The sequence below is a fragment of the Oncorhynchus masou genome, chromosome 29 (genome assembly GCF_036934945.1).
Source record: "Oncorhynchus masou masou isolate Uvic2021 chromosome 29, UVic_Omas_1.1, whole genome shotgun sequence".
NCBI classification, from domain to species: Eukaryota; Metazoa; Chordata; class Actinopteri; order Salmoniformes; family Salmonidae; genus Oncorhynchus; species Oncorhynchus masou.
In genome coordinates this window covers 9,942,303-9,962,757 of record NC_088240.1, presented here as the reverse complement: position 1 = coordinate 9,962,757, position 20,455 = coordinate 9,942,303, and the positions used below count along the sequence as shown (strand labels likewise).

Here is a 20,455-nt window from a genome sequence, read left to right as displayed (position 1 = left end):
TGGATATCCTCAATAAAATGATAAAATATACAGACTACAAATTCCAATTGGCTATACTTAAACTCTGTAACATCATCCTCAGCTCTGGCATCTTCCCCAATATTTGGAACCAAGGACAGATCACCCCAATGTTACTCTAATAACTACCGGGGGATATGCGTCAACAGAAACCTTGGGAAAATCCTCTGCATTGTCATTAACAACAGACTCATACATTTCCTCAGTGAAAACAATATACTGAGCAAATGTGAAATTGGCTTTTTACCAAATTACCGTACGACAGACCACGTATTCCCCCTGCACACCCGAAGTGACAAACAAGCAAGCCAATACAAAGGCAAAGTCTTCTCATACTTTGTTGATTTAAAAAATGCTTTTGACTCAAGAAGTGTGCAGTTAAAACAGGGCTGTGGAGTGACCTGGGCCCTGACACTAAATCTCAGTAAGTCAAAAATAATGGTGTTCCAAAAAATATCCAGTTGCCAGGACCACAAATACAAATTCCATCTAGACACCATTGTCGAAGAGCACACAAAAAACTATACATACCTCGGCCTAAACATCAGCGCCACAGGTAACTTCCACAAAGCTGTGAATGATCTGAAAGACAAGGAAAGAAGGGCTCTCTACGCCATCAAAAGGAACATAGAATTCAACATACCAATTAGGATTTGGCTAAAAATACTTGAATCAGTTATATAACCCATTGCCCTTGATGGTTGGGAGGTCTGGATTCCGCTGACCAACCAAGAATTCACAAAATGGGACAAACACCAAATTGAGACTCTGCATGCAGAATTCCACAATTAGCCCCAACCAAATCATGAGAAAACAAAAAGATAATTACTTGACACATTGGAAAGAATTAACAAAAACATTTTCAAACTAGAATATTTGACCCTTAACAGAGAGTACCCAGTGGCAGAATACCTGACCACTTTGACTGACCCAAAATGAAGGAAAGCTTTAACTATGTACAGACTCAGTGAGCATAGCCTTGCTATTCGAGAGGCTGCAATAGTTAGACCTGGCTCCCAAAGAGAAGACAGCCTATGTGCTCACTGCCCACAAAATGAGGTGGAAAACGAGCTGCACTTTCTAACCTGCCAAATGTATGACCACATTAGAGACACACATTTCCCTCAGATTACACAGAGACACAAAGAATTGGAAAACAAATCCATTCTTGATAAGCTCCCATATATATTAGGTGAAATACTAAAGTGTGCCACAATAGCAAAAATATTTGTGACCTGTTGCCAAAAGGAAAAGGCTGCCAGTGGAGCACAAACACCATTTTTTAAATACAACTTAATATTTATCTGTTTATTTATCTTCACTTTCATACTTCAACTATTTGCGCATTGTTACAACACTGTACATATCCAATAATATAACATTTGAAATTATGGGGCGGCAGTGTAGCCTAGTGGTAAGAGCATTGGACTAGTAACCGAAAGGTTGCAAGTTCAAATCCCCGAGCTGACAAGGTACAAAATCTGTCGTACTGCCCCTGAACAGGCAGTTAACCCGCTGTTCCTTGGCCGTCATTGAAAGTAAGAATTTGTTCTTAACTGACTTGCCTAGTAAAAAATGTCTATTTTACACATTTTGTAAGTGTAATGTACACGCTCAATTTCTGATTGTTTAATTCCATTTTGTTTGTCTATTCCACTTGCTTTGGCAATGTAAACATACAGTACGTTTCCATGCCAAAAAGACATTTGAATTTAATATAGATAGACAGGAGAGAGAGAGAAACAGACCAGAGAGGGAGGGAGAGAGAGAAACAGACCAGAGAGGGAGGGAGAGAGAGAAACAGACCAGAGAGAGAGAGAGAGAGAGAAACAGACCAGAGAGAGAGAGAGAAACAGACCAGAGAGAGAGAGAGAGAGAGAGAGAGAGAGAGAGAGAGACAGACCAGAGAGAGAGAAACAGACCAGAGAGAGAGAGAGAGAGAGAGAGAAACAGACCAGAGAGAAGGAGAGAGAGAGAAACAGACCAGAGAGAGAGAGAAACAGACCAGAGAGGGAGAGAGGGAGACATACAGATCAGAGAGAGGAACAGACCAGAGAGGGAGAAAGAGAGGGATGCAGAGCAGAGGGAGAGAGAAACAGACCAGAGAGGGAGAGAGAGAGAGGGATGCAGAGCAGAGAGAGAGAGAGAAACAGACAAGAGAGGGAGACATACAGATCAGAGAGAGAGAAACAGACCAGAGCTGGAGAGAGAGGGATGCAGATCAGAGAGAGAGAGAGAGAGAAACAGACCAGAGAGGGAGAGAGAGATGCAGAGAGAGAGAGAAACAGACCAGAGAGGGAGACATACAGATCAGAGAGAGAGAAACAGACCAGAGAGGGAGGGAGAGAGAGTGATGCAGAGCAGAGAGAGAGAGCGAGAAACAGACCAGAGAGGGAGAGAGAGAGAGACGCAGAGAGAAACAGACCAGAGAGGGAGATGGAGACAGACAAGAGAGAGAGAGAGAAACAGACAAGAGAGAGAGAGAGAAACATACAGATCAGAGAGAGAAACATACAGTTCAGAGTGAGAGAGAGAAACAGACCAGAGAGGGAGAGAGAGAGGGATGCAGAGCTGAGAGAGAAAATACTTGAATCAGTATCATGTTTATTGTACATTTTTTATTGTTTATTTCACTTTTATTTATTATCTATTTCACTTGCTCTGATAATGTAAATGTTCCCATGCCAGTAAAGCCCTTTGAATTGAAATTGAATTGAGAGAGAGAAAGGGAGAAAGAAAGAGAAAGAGGGAGAATATATTTGATTGCATTCTCCAGGCCATCAACACCTTTTGAATGTAATTTAATTGGGAGAAAGAGAGGGAGAGAGGATGGACTATTTTGGCAAATAGATGGGCAGCACTCTCTGGTCTATCCCATGATCCTGCGGCAATAATTAACACGAGATCAGTGGTCGATTCTCCTTGACAGCGACCCTGCCCCAGGCTCTTCCTGCTTTTATCCACCCAGCATGGGAATCATTGACCGGCCGCTCAGACTAGATTAAAATAGAACCAGAAACAGACAAGCTATCAGATGTAGGGGACGGACAGAAAGATTTCAGGCCATACCGCATATATCCATTAGCTCATTTATTTTCCACCTCTTCCACTTCGATGAGTACATATTGTAATTGAGTCACAGCACACACAAGTGTATTTATCATGCAGGATGCTAGTTTAATGTGGTACTGTTTGATGGTTTGATGTTTCGTGATGGTTAACTGACATTATGTAAGCCATAGAATAGATTTTTTTTTAACAGGACATAACTTTCCTTAATTACTATTCCAAACAAATTAAACTTCTCCGCGTGACCATTGACTTGTTTGACTTGTTCAGCAGAGTCTTGTCAGAGTAAAACGTCCAGTATAATCTAGAACTGCAGCAGTCATGACAACCGTTTCAAATGTTGACAGAGGTTTGCCCTGTCTTGCCCGAGGCACTGTGAGTTCCATTGCCCCACTGAGAGTGTACTTGTTCATTCACTGTGAGTAACATGGCTGATGTGGGCTACCAATGGCTGATGTTGGCTACCAGCGACCATGCTTGACACAATGCTGTGGAGCAGGCTTGCTTTGAAGCATAACCAACTTGTGCTTATGTTCAGAATGCCTCTAAGCAAGTGAAACACACATACACATACGCACACACACACACACACACACACACACACACACACACACACACACACACACACACACACTGTAAACACAGGTTTGAGGAAAGGTCAGTGTTCAACTCAGGTACCCATTGTGGGCGAAGGATGACAGGACATTAGAAGTAATCAGCGTTTCCATGGAGACAGTGCTGGAGACAGGCTCTTGCTCCTAACCAGAGTTCCATTCTGTACAGAGGCAGTATGACTACTGTTTTTCTGTCTCTGTGTCTGTGTAGGGTATAATGCATTTTTCAGTTGTTTGGATGTTTTCTGAGAGAAGAAGAGAGCTTTCATTTCCATGTTTTTTCTTGAGCCTCTGATTTAGCCTTGACTGTGCTCCTGCTGCCTGCCCTGGCTGTGACAGGGTGCCATGGAAACCAAAACGGGGGTGCGTCACCCCACCCACATGCCCCGCCTCATCCCAGCATCTATCCCAGGATCAATGGATTGCCGGCACCACGGAAACTGGTGAATTAGCCCAATAGATTAGAGGAAGGTCTGAAAACAAGTGCTACAGTTTGTATCAATACTTATTTTTGGAATGGCAGCTTGAGCCAGTCTGCTGCTGAATCGTGCCCAGCCGAAACCTACTAGAGAAACCACTACTACCTCTGTCTACGCCACTGAGAGGACAGCAGCAGTGTGACATTTCTCTTCCACTTTTGAGTTTGATTGGGACGCTAAGAAGATAAATATCTGCTTTTAGTAGTCTTTTTTTTGTCAGCTTTTTTTTTTATCCCAAACCGTTATCTAGAGTGGACTTCCAGTGACAGCAGATACTTTATAATAGGACCTATTTATAGTAGTCTGCAGAGTGGACATAGCCTTTTGGTAACCAGCAGCCACTACTTCAGCTTGGCTCGTGCTAGAGCTTCTGTTCCTGACAAATATCAACCCCATCAAAACACAGAACCGCTCTCTGGTTCCGTGAGGCTCAGGCTTGGCTAGCAGCTAACACCAACAAACGGTGAGGAGCTGCAGGTGAGAGAGCGCCAGAACCCTGGATGAGCAGGGCGCCCACCCGGAGTGGGGTGGGGAAGAGGCAGCACAGACACCGTCACAGACCCAGGAGATGACAGACCCCATGGGGCAGGAGAACCAGGGACCACCAGCCCCCCGTCCAGAAGTGGTGGTGGTGGGGGAAAAACACCCAAAAACCAAGACGACCACCAACATTCACACACCAGGGACCTTGGGCACCCCACACCAGCGCCCCTCTATGAACCACCGGCACAACGAGGGAGCAGAGGTTGTGCACCGCGCCTCTCAGTTCAACATGGAGGGCTTGGAGGACTTTGAGGAGTTTGTGTTGAATTTTGACGATTATGACCTGCTTGAATCCATCCATGACCATCTGGGGTCCCCTGAGGACGCAGTCCCCCTGGAGCCCGACCATGACCAGCTGGGATCCCCTGAGAACCCAGAACCCTTGGGACCCATCAGTAAGTACCAGGGTTACACGTTTAGTTGTCCTCTGTACACCAAGGGTTACACGTTTAGTTGTCCTCTGTCCACCAAGGGTTACACGTTTAGTTGTCCTCTGTCCACCAAGGGTTACACGTTTAGTTGTCCTCTGTCCACCAAGGGTTACACGTTTAGTTGTCCTCTGTCCACCAAGGGTTACACGTTTAGTTGTCCTCTGTCCACCAAGGGTTACACGTTTAGTTGTCCTCTGTCCACCAAGGGTTACACGTTTAGTTGTCCTCTGTCCACCAAGGGTTACACGTTTAGTTGTCCTCTGTACACCAAGGGTTACACGTTTAGTTGTCCTCTGTACACCAAGGGTTACACATCTGATTCAAAATGATCAAAGCTTGATGATTAGTTGATTATTTTTAATCAACTGTGTAGTGCTCGGCCAAAATGTGCAGCCCTTGGGATCCCAAGAACCACGTTGGGGAAACCCTGTATTATTGGTACACTTAATTGTTTCCCTTGGCTATAAACACTGTATCTCTGTTTACAGACGTGCGTCATCATTCCCATTCACTAATGGACTTCAGAGCAATTCCAACATTCCAGTAATATTACAAAGCTGTTTCCGTACTAACGAGTGTGAGTCTGACGTGATGGAATAGCACTCTGCCCTTTTGGTGGAAAGCCCTGACATTGGCAATTGATTGGGGAGAATTCAGAGTTGTTTTCATTGATTTGTATGTAGAAACAAACACAAGCTAATTAATGCCAATGCTTGGTTGGCCTGGCAATGGTGGTGTGGAAATCAAAGCTCTCTCAAGTCCTGGGTCATGGGTGAATTGGCACCCTCTCTACCTCTCGCCGTTCCCTGCTAACCTATTGATCGTTTGGCCCTGGGGGGCCTCTCCACTTACCGGACTGGAAAGATATCCCATTGACAACCTGTACGGCTCTTTTTCTGACTACCATTGGATTGGGACACTGGTATTCTGCAGTAGTGCTGTGAGGGATAGCTAGGTGCTGGTCACGATGGCATTGTAGCAAAGAGGAGGCTGTTGGTAGGAGCTATACGAGGATCGGCTCATTGTAATGGCTGGAATGTAATTCATGTAAAGGTATCAAACACATCAAACATATGGAAACCACATGTTTGACTCCGTTCCAATAATTCCAATCCATGCATTACAATGAGCCCTTCCTCCTATAGCTCCTCCCACCAGACTCCTCTGATGTAGCGCTGCTGTACAACGATGGATAGAATGGACATGAAGGACAAGCTCCTTAAGATCTCCTCAGCGAGAGAGACAGAGACAGAAAGAGAGAGAGAGGGGGACAGGAAAGGTAGAGAGAGAGAGCGAGAATGAGAGAGAGAGAGAGAGAGAGAGAGAGAGAGAGAGAGAGAGAGCGGGGAAACAGGACAGAGAGAGGAGGGGGACAGGAAAGGTTGAGAGAGAGAGAGAGAGGGGGGGGGGGCGCAGGACAGAGAGGGGGGGGGGGCAGGACAATTTAGCTTGAGGGTCTGCTATACAAATTCATGAAAGCGTTGTTGGGGGGGGGAGCATATGACATTATAAAATCAATGTACTCAAAAAACAAGTGTGCAGTTAAAGTTGGCAATAAACACACAGATGTCTTTCCTCAGGGCCATGAGATGAAACAGGGATGCAGCTTGAGCCCCACCCTCCTCAACATGTATATCAATGAATTGGCAAGGGCTAATTAACTAGAACAGTCTGCAGCCCTCAGCCTCACCCTACTGGAAAGGCCGGGTGTCTAGTGTTTGCAGATTATCTCTTGCTACTGTTCCAAAACAAGAGGGCCTACAGCAGCATCTAGATCTTTTGCATATATTCTGCACAGACTTGAGCCATGACAGTGAATCTCAGTAACACAAAAATAATGCTGTTCCAAAAAATTTCCAGTAGCCAAGACAACAAAAACATATTCTACCTGGACACCGTTGCCCTACAGCACACAAATAATTACACCTACATCAGCCTAAACATTGAAACCACACGTAACTTTCTCAAGGTCGTGATCGATCTAAGAAACAAAGCAAGATGGGCCTTCTATACCATCAAAATGAACATAAAACTCAACACCCCAATTAAATCCTTGACTATGTACAGACTCGGTCAGAATAGTATTGCTATTGAGAAAGGCTGCTATAGGCATGCCTGGGTCTAGAGAGGACAGGCTATGTGCCCACTGCCACAAAATGAGGTGGAAACTGAGCTACGTTTCTTTTTATTTTTTCTCCCAATTTCCAGATTGAGCCTACAGACAGGACAATAGGGACTACTGAAGGACACAGAGACCAGATTGAGCCTACAGACAGACAGGACAAGGAGACAGAGACCAGATTACAATGAAGGAGGACAATAGGGACAGAGACCAGATTGAGCCTACAGACAGGACAATAGGGACTACTGAAGGACACAGAGACCAGATTGAGCCTACAGACAGGACAGACTGAAGGACAGAGACCAGATTGATACAGACAGGACAATAGGGACTACTGAAGGACACAGAGACCAGATTGAGCCTACAGACAGGACAATAGGGACTACTGAAGGACACAGAGACCAGATTGAGCCTACAGACAGGACAATAGGGACTACTGAAGGACACAGAGACCAGATTGAGCCTACAGACAGGACAATACTGAAGGACACAGAGACCAGATTAGCCTACAGACAGGACACTAGAAGGACACAGAGACCAGATTGAGCCTACAGACAGGACAATAGGGACTACTGAAGGACACAGAGACCAGATTGAGCCTACAGACAGGACAATAGGGACTACTGAAGGACACAGAGACCAGATTGAGCCTACAGACAGGACAATAGGGACTACTGAAGGACACAGAGACCAGATTGAGCCTACAGACAGGACAATAGGGACTACTGAAGGACACAGAGACCAGATTGAGCCTACAGACAGGACAATAGGGACTACTGAAGGACACAGAGACCAGATTGAGCCTACAGACAGGACAATAGGGACTACTGAAGGACACAGAGACCAGATTGAGCCTACAGACAGGACAATAGGGACTACTGAAGGAGACAGAGACCAGATTGAGCCTACAGACAGGACGGTAGGGACTACTGAAGGACACAGAGACCAGATTGAGCCTACAGACAGGACAATAGGGACTACTGAAGGACACAGAGACCAGATTGAGCCTACAGACAGGACAATAGGGACTACTGAAGGAGACAGAGACCAGATTGAGCCTACAGACAGGACGGTAGGGACTACACAGAGACCAGATTGAGCCTACAGACAGGACAATAGGGACTACTGAAGGACACAGAGACCAGATTACAGAGCGGTAGGGACTACTGAAGGAGACAGACAGGACAATAGGGACTACTGAAGGACACAGAGACCAGATTGAGGCCTACAGACAGGACAGATTGAGCCTACAGACAGGACAATAGGGACTACTGAAGGACACAGAGACCAGATTGAGCCTACAGACAGGACAATAGGGACTACTGAAGGACACAGAGACCAGATTGAGCCTACAGACAGGACAATAGGGACTACTGAAGGACACAGAGACCAGATTGAGCCTACAGACAGGACAATAGGGACTACTGAAGGACACAGAGACCAGATTGAGCCTACAGACAGGACAATAGGGACTACTGAAGGACACAGAGACCAGATTGAGCCTACAGACAGGACAATAGGGACTACTGAAGGACACAGAGACCAGATTGAGCCTACAGACAGGACAATAGGGACTACTGAAGGACACAGAGACCAGATTGAGCCTACAGACAGGACAATAGGGACTACTGAAGGACACAGAGACCAGATTGAGCCTACAGACAGGACAATAGGGACTACTGAAGGACACAGAGACCAGATTGAGCCTACAGACAGGACAATAGGGACTACTGAAGGACACAGAGACCAGATTGAGCCTACAGACAGGACAATAGGGACTACTGAAGGACACAGAGACCAGATTGAGCCTACAGACAGGATAGGACACAGAGGACACAGAGAGACCAGATTGAGCCTACAGACAGGACAATAGGGACTACTGAAGGACACAGAGACCAGATTGAGCCTACAGACAGGACAATAGGGACTACTGAAGGACACAGAGACCAGATTGAGCCTACAGACAGGACAATAGGGACTACTGAAGGACACAGAGACCAGATTGAGCCTACAGACAGGACAATAGGGACTACTGAAGGACACAGAGACCAGATTGAGCCTACAGACAGGACAATAGGGACTACTGAAGGACACAGAGACCAGATTGAGCCTACAGACAGGACAATAGGGACTACTGAAGGACACAGAGACCAGATTGAGCCTACAGACAGGACAATAGGGACTACTGAAGGACACAGAGACCAGATTGAGCCTACAGACAGGACAATAGGGACTACTGAAGGACACAGAGACCAGATTGAGCCTACAGACAGGACAATAGGGACTACTGAAGGACACAGAGACCAGATTGAGCCTACAGACAGGACAATAGGGACTACTGAAGGACACAGAGACCAGATTGAGCCTACAGACAGGACAATAGGGACTACTGAAGGACACAGAGACCAGATTGAGCCAGACAGGACAGGGACTACTGAAGGACAGAGACCAGATTGAGCCTACAGACAGGATAGGGACTACTGAAGGACACAGAGACTGAAGGACACAGAGACCAGATTGAGCCTACAGACAGGACAATAGGGACTACTGAAGGACACAGAGACCAGATTGACACAGACAGGACAATAGGGACTACTGAAGGACACAGAGACCAGATTGAGCCTACAGACAGGACAATAGGGACTACTGAAGGACACAGAGACCAGATTGAGCCTACAGACAGGACAATAGGGACTACTGAAGGACACAGAGACCAGATTGAGCCTACAGACAGGACAATAGGGACTACTGAAGGACACAGAGACCAGATTGAGCCTACAGACAGGACAATAGGGACTACTGAAGGACACAGAGACCAGATTGAGCCTACAGACAGGACAATAGGGACTACTGAAGGACACAGAGACCAGATTGAGCCTACAGACAGGACAATAGGGACTACTGAAGGACACAGAGACCAGATTGAGCCTACAGACAGGACAATAGGGACTACTGAAGGACACAGAGACCAGATTGAGCCTACAGACAGGACAATAGGGACTACTGAAGGACACAGAGACCAGATTGAGCCTACAGACAGGACAATAGGGACTACTGAAGGACACAGAGACCAGATTGAGCCTACAGACAGGACAATAGGGACTACTGAAGGACACAGAGACCAGATTGAGCCTACAGACAGGACAATAGGGACTACTGAAGGACACAGAGACCAGATTGAGCCTACAGACAGGACAATAGGGACTACTGAAGGACACAGAGACCAGATTGAGCCTACAGACAGGACAGGACTGAAGGACACAGAGACCAGGACTACTACTGAAGGACACAGAGACCAGATTGAGCCTACAGACAGGACAATAGGGACTACTGAAGGACACAGAGACCAGATTGAGCCTACAGACAGGACAATAGGGACTACTGAAGGACACAGAGACCAGATTGAGCCTACAGACAGGACAATAGGGACTACTGAAGGACACAGAGACCAGATTGAGCCTACAGACAGGACAATAGGGACTACTGAAGGACACAGAGACCAGATTGAGCCTACAGACAGGACAATAGGGACTACTGAAGGACACAGAGACCAGATTGAGCCTACAGACAGGACAATAGGGACTACTGAAGGACACAGAGACCAGATTGAGCAGACAGGACAATAGGGACTACTGAAGGACACAGAGACCAGATTGAGACAGACAGGACAATAGGGACTACTGAAGGACACAGAGACCAGATTGAGCCTACAGACAGGACAATAGGGACTACTGAAGGACACAGAGACCAGATTGAGCCTACAGACAGGACAATAGGGACTACTGAAGGACACAGAGACCAGATTGAGCCTACAGACAGGACAATAGGGACTACTGAAGGACACAGAGACCAGATTGAGCCTACAGACAGGACAATAGGGACTACTGAAGGACACAGAGACCAGATTGAGCCTACAGACAGGACAATAGGGACTACTGAAGGACACAGAGACCAGATTGAGCCTACAGACAGGACAATAGGGACTACTGAAGGACACAGAGACCAGATTGAGCCTACAGACAGGACAATAGGGACTACTGAAGGACACAGAGACCAGATTGAGCCTACAGACAGGACAACAGGGACTACAGGACACAGAGACCAGATTGAGCCTACAGACAGGACAATAGGGACTACTGAAGGACACAGAGACCAGATTGAGCCTACAGACAGGACAATAGGGACTACTGAAGGACACAGAGACCAGATTGAGCCTACAGACAGGACAATAGGGACTACTGAAGGACACAGAGACCAGATTGAGCCTACAGACAGGACAATAGGGACTACTGAAGGACACAGAGACCAGAGATTGAGCCTACAGACAGGACAATAGGGACTACTGAAGGACACAGAGACCAGATTGAGCCTACAGACAGGACAATAGGGACTACTGAAGGACACAGAGACCAGATTGAGCCTACAGACAGGACAATAGGGACTACTGAAGGACACAGAGACCAGATTGAGCCTACAGACAGGACAATAGGGACTACTGAAGGACACAGAGACCAGATTGAGCCTACAGACAGGACAATAGGGACTACTGAAGGACACAGAGACCAGATTGATTGAGCCTACAGACAGGACAATAGGGACTACAGGACACAGAGACCAGATTGAGCCTAGACAGGACAATAGGGACCCTGAAGGACACAGAGACCAGATTGAGCCTACAGACAGGACAATAGGGACTACTGAAGGACACAGAGACCAGATTGAGCCTACAGACAGGACAATAGAAACTCCTGAAGGACACAGAGACCAGATGGAGCCTACAGACAGGACAATAGGGACTACTGAAGGACACAGAGACCAGATTGAGCCTACAGACAGGACAATAGGGACTACTGAAGGACACAGAGACCAGATTGAGCCTACAGACAGGACAATAGGGACTCCTGAAGGACACAGAGACCAGATTGAGCCTACAGACAGGAGGGACTACTGAAGGACACAGACCAGACTGACAGGACACTCCTGAAGAGACCAGATTGAGCCTACAGACAGGACAATAGAAACTCCTGAAGGACACAGAGACCAGATTGAGCCTACAGACAGGACAATAGGGACTACTGAAGGACACGGGCGATACATTGAGAAGTTATGATGATGACTTGAATTTACATTGACATGCATATTGTAGCGACATTATCCCACCAGCTATAGGCCTCGTCAAGGATTTCTTGGCGTTCGCCGCTAAATTGTTGGATTGAAAAGCTATACGGAGCTCCCCTGAAGGAAGTGGGTAGTGTAGCGACCTTAACCCAACACATAGTGTCCTTGTCGAGAGGTTTGGATAAGGTATTAGGTTGACAGTCGCAGGCCCTGGGTACAAGTCCCATTTGGGGTGACACCCTGAATTAGCTACATTATATTATCCCATTATGAAGACAAAACAATGGCTTCTTATTATGATTAACTGGTGAGACAAATGTACTGTGAAATGGCATCTGTGTGTTGTGTTGTTTTCAAGCGAATGCATTTTACGAGCAGCAGAAGAACTTGTACTTAGCTAGCAAAGCTCAGGGCGAGTCCAGCCAAAGGGCGTCTCTTCCAGGTCAACACCGACTTCTCCCTGGGAGCACTCCCAGACCTGTCAGCATAGAACCTTTTTTATTATGAATATACTGTCTGAACAGAACCACACAAAGAAGAATGGAAGGATGGAGGGATGATCTTTGGATCAGAGGGATGGAGGATGAGAAAGGGAACATTGTTTCTGGCCCTCTCTGTGGTGGGTGTGTCTAGAACACAACACAAAGCAGCTGAGGCCGAGAGGTGTTCTGGTCTTCTCCCCAGATTGTCTGCAAAACCAGCCCTCTGATTGGCAGTGCACCTAGCATCTACACAAAGCTGTGAGTGAGCTCCCACCCCCATTCCCCAGGGAGATGACACAGCCCACGGTCGAGCATCTGAATACACACGGGGATTAATACACACACACCTGGCTAGCCTTTTCTCCCCAAACGGGGAAAATAGCTCTTCCTTGTTCCTCCCCCTATAGCCTCACCAGGCCCTCTCCCTCGTTCCACCCCCACAGCCTCACCAGGCCCTCTCCCTCGTGCCACCCCCTACAGCCTCACCAGGCCCTCTCCCTCGTTCCACCCCCTACAGCCTCACCACGCCCTCTCCCTCGTTCCTCCCCCTATTGCCTCACCAGGCCCTCTCCCTCGTTCCACCCCCTACAGCCTCACCAGGCCCTCTTCCTTGTTCCACCCCCTATAGCCTCACCAGGCCCTCTCCCTCGTTCCACCCCCTACAGCCTCACCAGGCCCTCTTCCTTGTTCCACCCCCTATAGCCTCACCAGGCCATCTTCCTTGTTCCACCCCCTATAGCCTCACCAGGCCCTCTTCCTTGTTCCACCCCCTATAGCCTCACCAGGCCCTCTTCCTTGTTCAACCGCCTATAGCCTCACCAGGCCCTCTCCCTCATTCCTCCCCCTATAGCCTCACCAGGCCCTCTCCCTCGTTCCACCCCCTATAGCCTCACCAGGCCCTCTCCCTCGTTCCACCCCCTATAGCCTCACCAGGCCCTCTTCCTTGTTCCACCCCCTATAGCCTCTCCAGGCCCTCTTCCTTGTTCCACCCCCTATAGCCTCACCAGGCCCTCTTCCTTGTTCCACCCCCTATAACCTCACCAGGCCCTCTTCCTTGTTCCACGCCCTATAGCCTCACCAGGCCCTCTCCCTCGTTCCACCGCCTATAGCCTCACCAGGCCCTCTTCCTCGTTCCACCACCTATAGCCTCACCAGGCCCTCTTCCTCGTTCCACCCCCTATAGCCTCACCAGGCCCTCTCCCTCGTTCCACCCCCTATAGCCTCACCAGGCCCTCTCCCTCGTTCCACCCCCTATAGCCTCACCAGGCCCTCTTCCTTGTTCCTCCCCCTAATAGCCTCACCAGGCCCTCTTCCTTGTTCCTCCCCCTATAACCTCACCAGGCCCTCTTCCTCGTTCCTCCCCCTATAGCCTCACCAGGCCCTCTTCCTTGTTCATCCCTCTATAGCCTCACCAGGCCCTCTAAAATCAGATTTTTCTTATTGTCACAAGACATAGCACCGCCATAGATAAAGTGCTCAGCCAGTCTTTGGCCCTACTGCACACAGGTTGTATAACGCATTTGGCACAATGATTGTGCTAAAAAGAAGAAGATGGAGACTGTTCTGTTGTGCAGACAAATTAAAACAAATGTAAAATGTGTCATACATCAAATCAAATTTCAAATCAAATTTATTTATATAGCCCTTCGTACATCAGCTGATATCTCAAAGTGCTGTACAGAAACCCAGCCTAAAACCCCAAACAGCAAGCAATGCAGGTGTAGAAGCACGGTGGCTAGGAAAAACTCCCTAGAAAGGCAAAAACCTAGGAAGAAACCTAGAGAGGAACCTGTCACGCCCTGGTGGAAATATATTATGTTTATTCTTCATTTATTCGGTCAGGCCAGGGTGTGACATGGGTTATTGTGGTGTGTTTTTGTCTTGGGGTTTTGTGGGATGTCTAGCGTTAGTCTATGGCTGAGGCGGTTCTCAATCAGAGTCAGGTGATTATCGTTGTCTCTGATTGGGAACCATATTTAGGCAGCCATATTCTTTGTGTGTTTCGTGGGTGATTGTCCTTAGTGTCCTTGTTCCTGTATCTGTGTTAGTTTACACTAGTATAGGCTGTTTTGGTTTTCGTTACGTTCTTTGTTTTGTAGTATTTGTATTGATTCGTGTTTGCGTTTGTTCATTAAACATGGATCGCAATCTACACGCTGCATTTTGGTCCGACTCTCCATCACCGCATGAAAACCGTTACAGAACCAGGCTATGTGGGGTGGCCAGTCCTCTTCTGGCTGTGCCGGGTGGAGATTATAACAGAACATGGCCAAGATGTTCAAATGTTCATAAATGACCAGCATGGTTGAATAATAATAAGGCATAACAATTGAAACTGGAGCGGCAGCACGGCAAGGTGGACTGGGGACAGCAAGGAGTCATCATGTCAGGTAGTCCTGGGGCATGGTCCTAGGGCTCAGGTCCTCTGAGAGAGAAAAAGAGAGAGAGAAGGAGAGAATTAGAGAACGCACACTTAAATTCACACAGGACACCGAATTGGACAGGAGAAGTACTCCAGATATAACAAACTGACCCTAGCCCCACAACACAAACTACTGCAGCATAAATACTGGAGGCTGAGACAGGAGGGGTCAGGAGACACTGTGGCACCATCCGAGGACACCCCCGGACAAACAGGAAGGATATAACCCCACCCACTTTGCCAAAGCACAGCCCCCACACCACTAGAGGGATAGCTTCAACCACCAACTTATCACAAAGTTCTCCGCCATGGCACAACCCAAGGGGGGGCGCCAACCCAGACAGGATGACCACATCAGTGAATCAACCCACTCAGGTGACACACCCCTTCCAGGGACGGCATGAGAGAGCCCCAGTAAGCCAGTGACTCAGCCCCTGTAATAGGGTTAGAGGCAGAGAATCCCAGTGGAAAGAGGGGAACCTGGCAGGCAGAGACAGCAAGGGCGGTCCGTTGCTCCAGAGCCTTTCCGTTCACCTTCCCACTCCTGGGTCAGACTACACTCAATCATATGACCCACTGAAGAGATGAGTCGTCAGTAAAGACTTAAAGGTTGAGACCGAGTTTGCGTCTCTGACATGGGTAGGCAGACCGTTCCATAAAAATGGAGCTCTATAGGAGAAAGCCCTGCCTCCAGCTGTTTGCTTAGAAATTCTAGGGACAATTAGGCGGCCTGCGTCTTGTGACCGTAGCGTACGTGTAGGTATGTACGGCAGGACCAAATCAGAGAGATAGGTAGGAGCAAGCCCATGTAATGCTTTGTAGGTTAGCAGTAAAACCTTGAAATCAGCCCTTGCTTTGACAGGAAGCCAGTGTAGTAGGGAGGCTAGAACTGGAGTAATATGATCAAAATTGTTGGTTCTAGTCAGGATTCTAGCAGCCGTATTTAGCAACTGAAGTTTATCTAGTGCTTTATCCGGGTAGCCGGAAAGTAGAGCATTACAGTAGTCTAACCTAGAAGTGACAAAAGCATGGGTTAATTTTTCTGCATAATTTTTGGACAGAAAGTTTCTGATTTTTGCAATGTTACGTAGATGGAAAAAAGCTGTCCTTAAAATGGTCTTGATATGTTCTTCAAAAGAGAGATTAGGGACTAGAGTAACGCCGAGGTCCTTCAGTTTTATTTGAGACGACTGTACAACCATTAAGATTAATTGTCAGATTCAACAGAAGATCTCTTTGTTTCTTGGGACCTAGAACAAGCATCTCTGTTTTGTCCGAGTTTAAAAGTAGACATTTTGCAGCCATCCACTTCCTTATGTCTGAAACACATGCTTCGAGCAAGTGCAATTTTGGGGCTTCACCATTTCATTGAAATGTACAGCTGTGTGTCATCCGCATAGCAGTGAAAGTTAACATTATTTTTTCGAATAACATCCCCAAGAGGTAAAATATATAGTGAAAACAATAGTGGTCGTAAAACGGAACCTTGAGGAACACCGAAATTTACAGTTGATTTGTCAGAGGACAAACCATTCACAGAGACAAACTGATATCTTTTCGACAGATAAGATCTAAACCAGGCCAGAACTTGTCCGTGTAGACCAATTTGGGCTTCCAATCTCTCCAAAAGAATGTGGTGATCGATGGTATTAAAAGCAGCACTAAGGTCTAGGAGCACGAGGACAGATGCAGAGCCTCGGTCCGATGCCATTAAAACGTCATTTACCACCTTCACAAGTGCCGTCTCAGTGCTATGATCTAACCTAGAAGTGACAAAAGCATGGATTAATTTTTCCAAAACCAGACTGAAGCATTTCGTATACATTGTTTGTCTTCAGGAAGGCAGTGAGTTGCTGCGCAAAAGCTTTTCTAAAAATGTTGAGAGGAATGGAAGATTCGATATAGTCCGATTTAGTTTTTTATATTTTCTGGTTCAAGGTTTGGCTTTTTCAAGAGAGGCTTTATTACTGCCACTTTTAGTGAGTTTGGTTCACATCCGGTGGATAGAGAGCCGTTTATTATACATCAGTTGGACAACCTGAGTGTGTACTATCATAGGCCTTTGAGTGAACACAGTTGACCTTTTCTGCAGCTGACCTCTGTGTCATTAACAATAGCTTCTGTTGTGGTGCTTTAAGGTCACCGATTCGAGGACAACCCTGGGATGAGGCGTCATCTGGTGAAGAAGTCGTCTCGATCCCAGCTCACTCAGAACAGCAAAAGCTCTCCGCCCCAGTCCAGCCTGAAGAGGAAGAAGAGGGTGGCTGACAAGAAGACCCATGAGGTGAGACATCAGACTAGTTGTTGATTGGTTAATTGATAAATTGATTGATTGGATGTATAAGATAATTAATAACACACGATATTCCTAGTATTTTTTGAACTAAAGATGAAGCAGCTCTAAAGCCAGGGGACTTTACAGTAAGGACGCGTGTTGCCAGAATCTCCTGTTGGAGTCATGGCATAGGTCTAAGCCCTCAGTCATGACATAGGTCTAAGCCCTCAGTCATGACATAGGTCTAAGCCCTCAGTCATGACATAGGTCTAAGCCCTCAGTCATGACATAGGTCTAAGCCCTCAGTCATGACATAGGTCTAAGCCCTCAGTCATGACATAGGTCTAAGCCCTCAGTCATGACATAGGTCTAAGCCCTCAGTCATGACATAGGTCTAAGCCCTCAGTCATGAGCTTAGGAAATATTTTTAGACTGTATGAGAAGTAGGTAAATGTAGGTGAATTTATGGATAACTAGTTGTCTGTTTGGTACCTATAGGTGAAGTTATGGATAACTAGTTGTATGTGTGGTACCTGTAGGAGAAGTTATGGATAACTAGTTGTCTGTTTGGTACCTATAGGTGAAGTTATGGATAACTAGTTGTCTGTGTGGTACCTGTAGGTGAAGTTATGGATAACTAGTTGTCTGTTTGTTACCTATAGGTGAAGTTATGGATAACTAGTTGTCTGTGTGGTACCTGTAGGTGAAGTTATGGATAACTAGTTGTCTGTTTGTTACCTATAGGTGAAGTTATGGATAACTAGTTGTCTGTGTGGTACCTGTAGGTGAAGTTATGGATAACTAGTTGTCTGTGTGGTACCTGTAGGTGAAGTTATGGATAACTAGTTGTCTGTGTGGTACCTGTAGGTGAAGTTATGGATAACTAGTTGTCTGTGTGGTACCTGTAGGTGTTTGTGGAGCTCAACGAGCTGATAGTGGATAAGAACCAGAAGATGCGCTGGAAGGAGACGGCTCGTTGGATCAAGTTTGAAGAGGACGTGGAGGAGGAGACAGACCGCTGGGGAAAACCCCATGTGGCTTCACTCTCCTTCCGCAGCCTGCTGGAGCTTCGCAGGACCATCACACATGGTAGCGCACACACACACACACACACACACACACACACACACACACACACACACACACACACACACACAGATGTACACACACACACACACACACACACACACAGATGTATACACACACACACACACACACAGATGTATACACACACACACACACACACACACACACACACACACACACACACACACAGATGTATACACACACACACATACACACACACACACACACACACACACATATATACACACACATACACAACACACACATACACAACACACTAACACAAATACACACACACACAGAGATACACACACACACACACACACAAATACACACCCAGTCATAAAACCTTGTCTCCCCCTCTATGCTACCCTAAGGTGTGGTCCTGTTGGACCTGGAGCAGACCACTCTGCCTGGCATTGCCAACCTGGTGGTGGAGACCATGATCATCTCAGACCAGATCAGAGCGGAGGACCGGGCCAACGTGCTCCGTGCCCTGCTGCTCAAACACCAGTGAGTGGTCATCTACCCAGGCTTTAGCTCAGAGGACGTTAAGATTCCACACCCGTTAATATACATGCTGTCAAGAACGTGTATCATCTTAATCAGATGTCAATCAGAGAGAGGGAAGTCCAGGGCTGTTTTCCAAACGGCACCCTGTTCCCTATGTAGTGTCTTACTTTTCAACTCAAATCAAACTTTATTTGTCACATGCGCCGAATACAACAGGTGTAGTAGACCTTACCGTGAAATGTTTACTAACAAGCCCTTAACCCACAATACAGTTGAAGAAATTGAGTTAAGAAAATATTTACTAAATAAACTAAAGGAAAAAAAGTTTTTTACTGCCCTACTGTTTACCAAAGCCCATAGGATCTGTGGATCTGGTCAACAGTAGTGGACATTTTAGGGAATAGAGTGCCATTGAGAGGCCACATCTACAGGGGTTGTAGTAAGTGATGTTGGACCTCAAACCAGGATTACAAGTGGGAGATCAACAGTAGATAGCAGAGATTGTTGACAGATAAAACATTTGTAAAAAAAAAAATCTCACTTGACAAAGAGGTGTCAATCTCAATGTGACTTCCCCAGTGAAATAAGCTACTGCAGAGTTTTAAGTCATTCAAATATAAGTCATTTCTGTCCTACATGAAAATACAAAGGAGTATCACCCCGGTGCCAACCCTCACGTCCCAGCCTCCATTGGTTTATCTGTCTATTGATCTCGAGTTCATTACCACTTGCCCTAACAGAGCTGCTGCGTTGGCAGAACATGATAGATTTCAACCGGAATTATACAGTATCATGGAGAAAAAAGGCTTAATGAATATCAGCAGTCAAATGTAATTAGGCTGAGGGCAGAGCAGGATGAACACATGCATGAAGGATAAAGGAAGACTTTCTCTATGTGTATTTTGTTGTCTTCCATGTGGTGGTTTTCCACAGTTCGGTACAACCCCAAAAGTTGCCTTACGTTTGTGCACAGGCCTATGGGGCATCAATGCATCTCAAACTATACACATGCACACACACCTTTTCAATATGTGTGAACCCTCCCTTCTATTGGTCTCCTGACCTCAGATTCAGTTTTTGCTAAGACCAGCTTGGTCCCTAGGCCCAGCTTGGTCCCTAGGCCCAGCTAGGTCCCTAGGCCCAGCTAGGTCCCTAGGCCCAGCTAGGTCCATAGGCCCAGCTTGGTCACTTGGCCCAACTAGGTCCATAGGCCCATCTTGGTCACTAGGACCAGCTTGGTCCCAGCTCTGTCCCCAAGCCCTCCAGTGAAGAAGAGGACTGAA

The 20,455-nt window shown here is 46.8% G+C and overlaps 1 protein-coding gene across 2 annotated transcripts in view; it reads left to right on the top strand.

Annotated features, from left to right (window-relative positions):
• The window catches only part of LOC135518967 (anion exchange protein 3-like), a 100,927-nt gene that overhangs the window by 58,473 nt on the left and 21,999 nt on the right, over positions 1 to 20,455 (top strand). For both annotated transcript variants that reach the window (XR_010452238.1, XM_064943953.1), the window contains 3 exons: positions 17,437 to 17,582; positions 18,482 to 18,662; positions 19,037 to 19,172. Coding sequence is in view for 1 of the 2 variants with exons in the window: in XM_064943953.1 (XP_064800025.1) it covers positions 17,437 to 17,582; positions 18,482 to 18,662; positions 19,037 to 19,172 (463 nt within the window). In the remaining variant the exon portion in view is untranslated. The remainder of the gene's footprint in view (positions 1 to 17,436; positions 17,583 to 18,481; positions 18,663 to 19,036; positions 19,173 to 20,455) is intronic.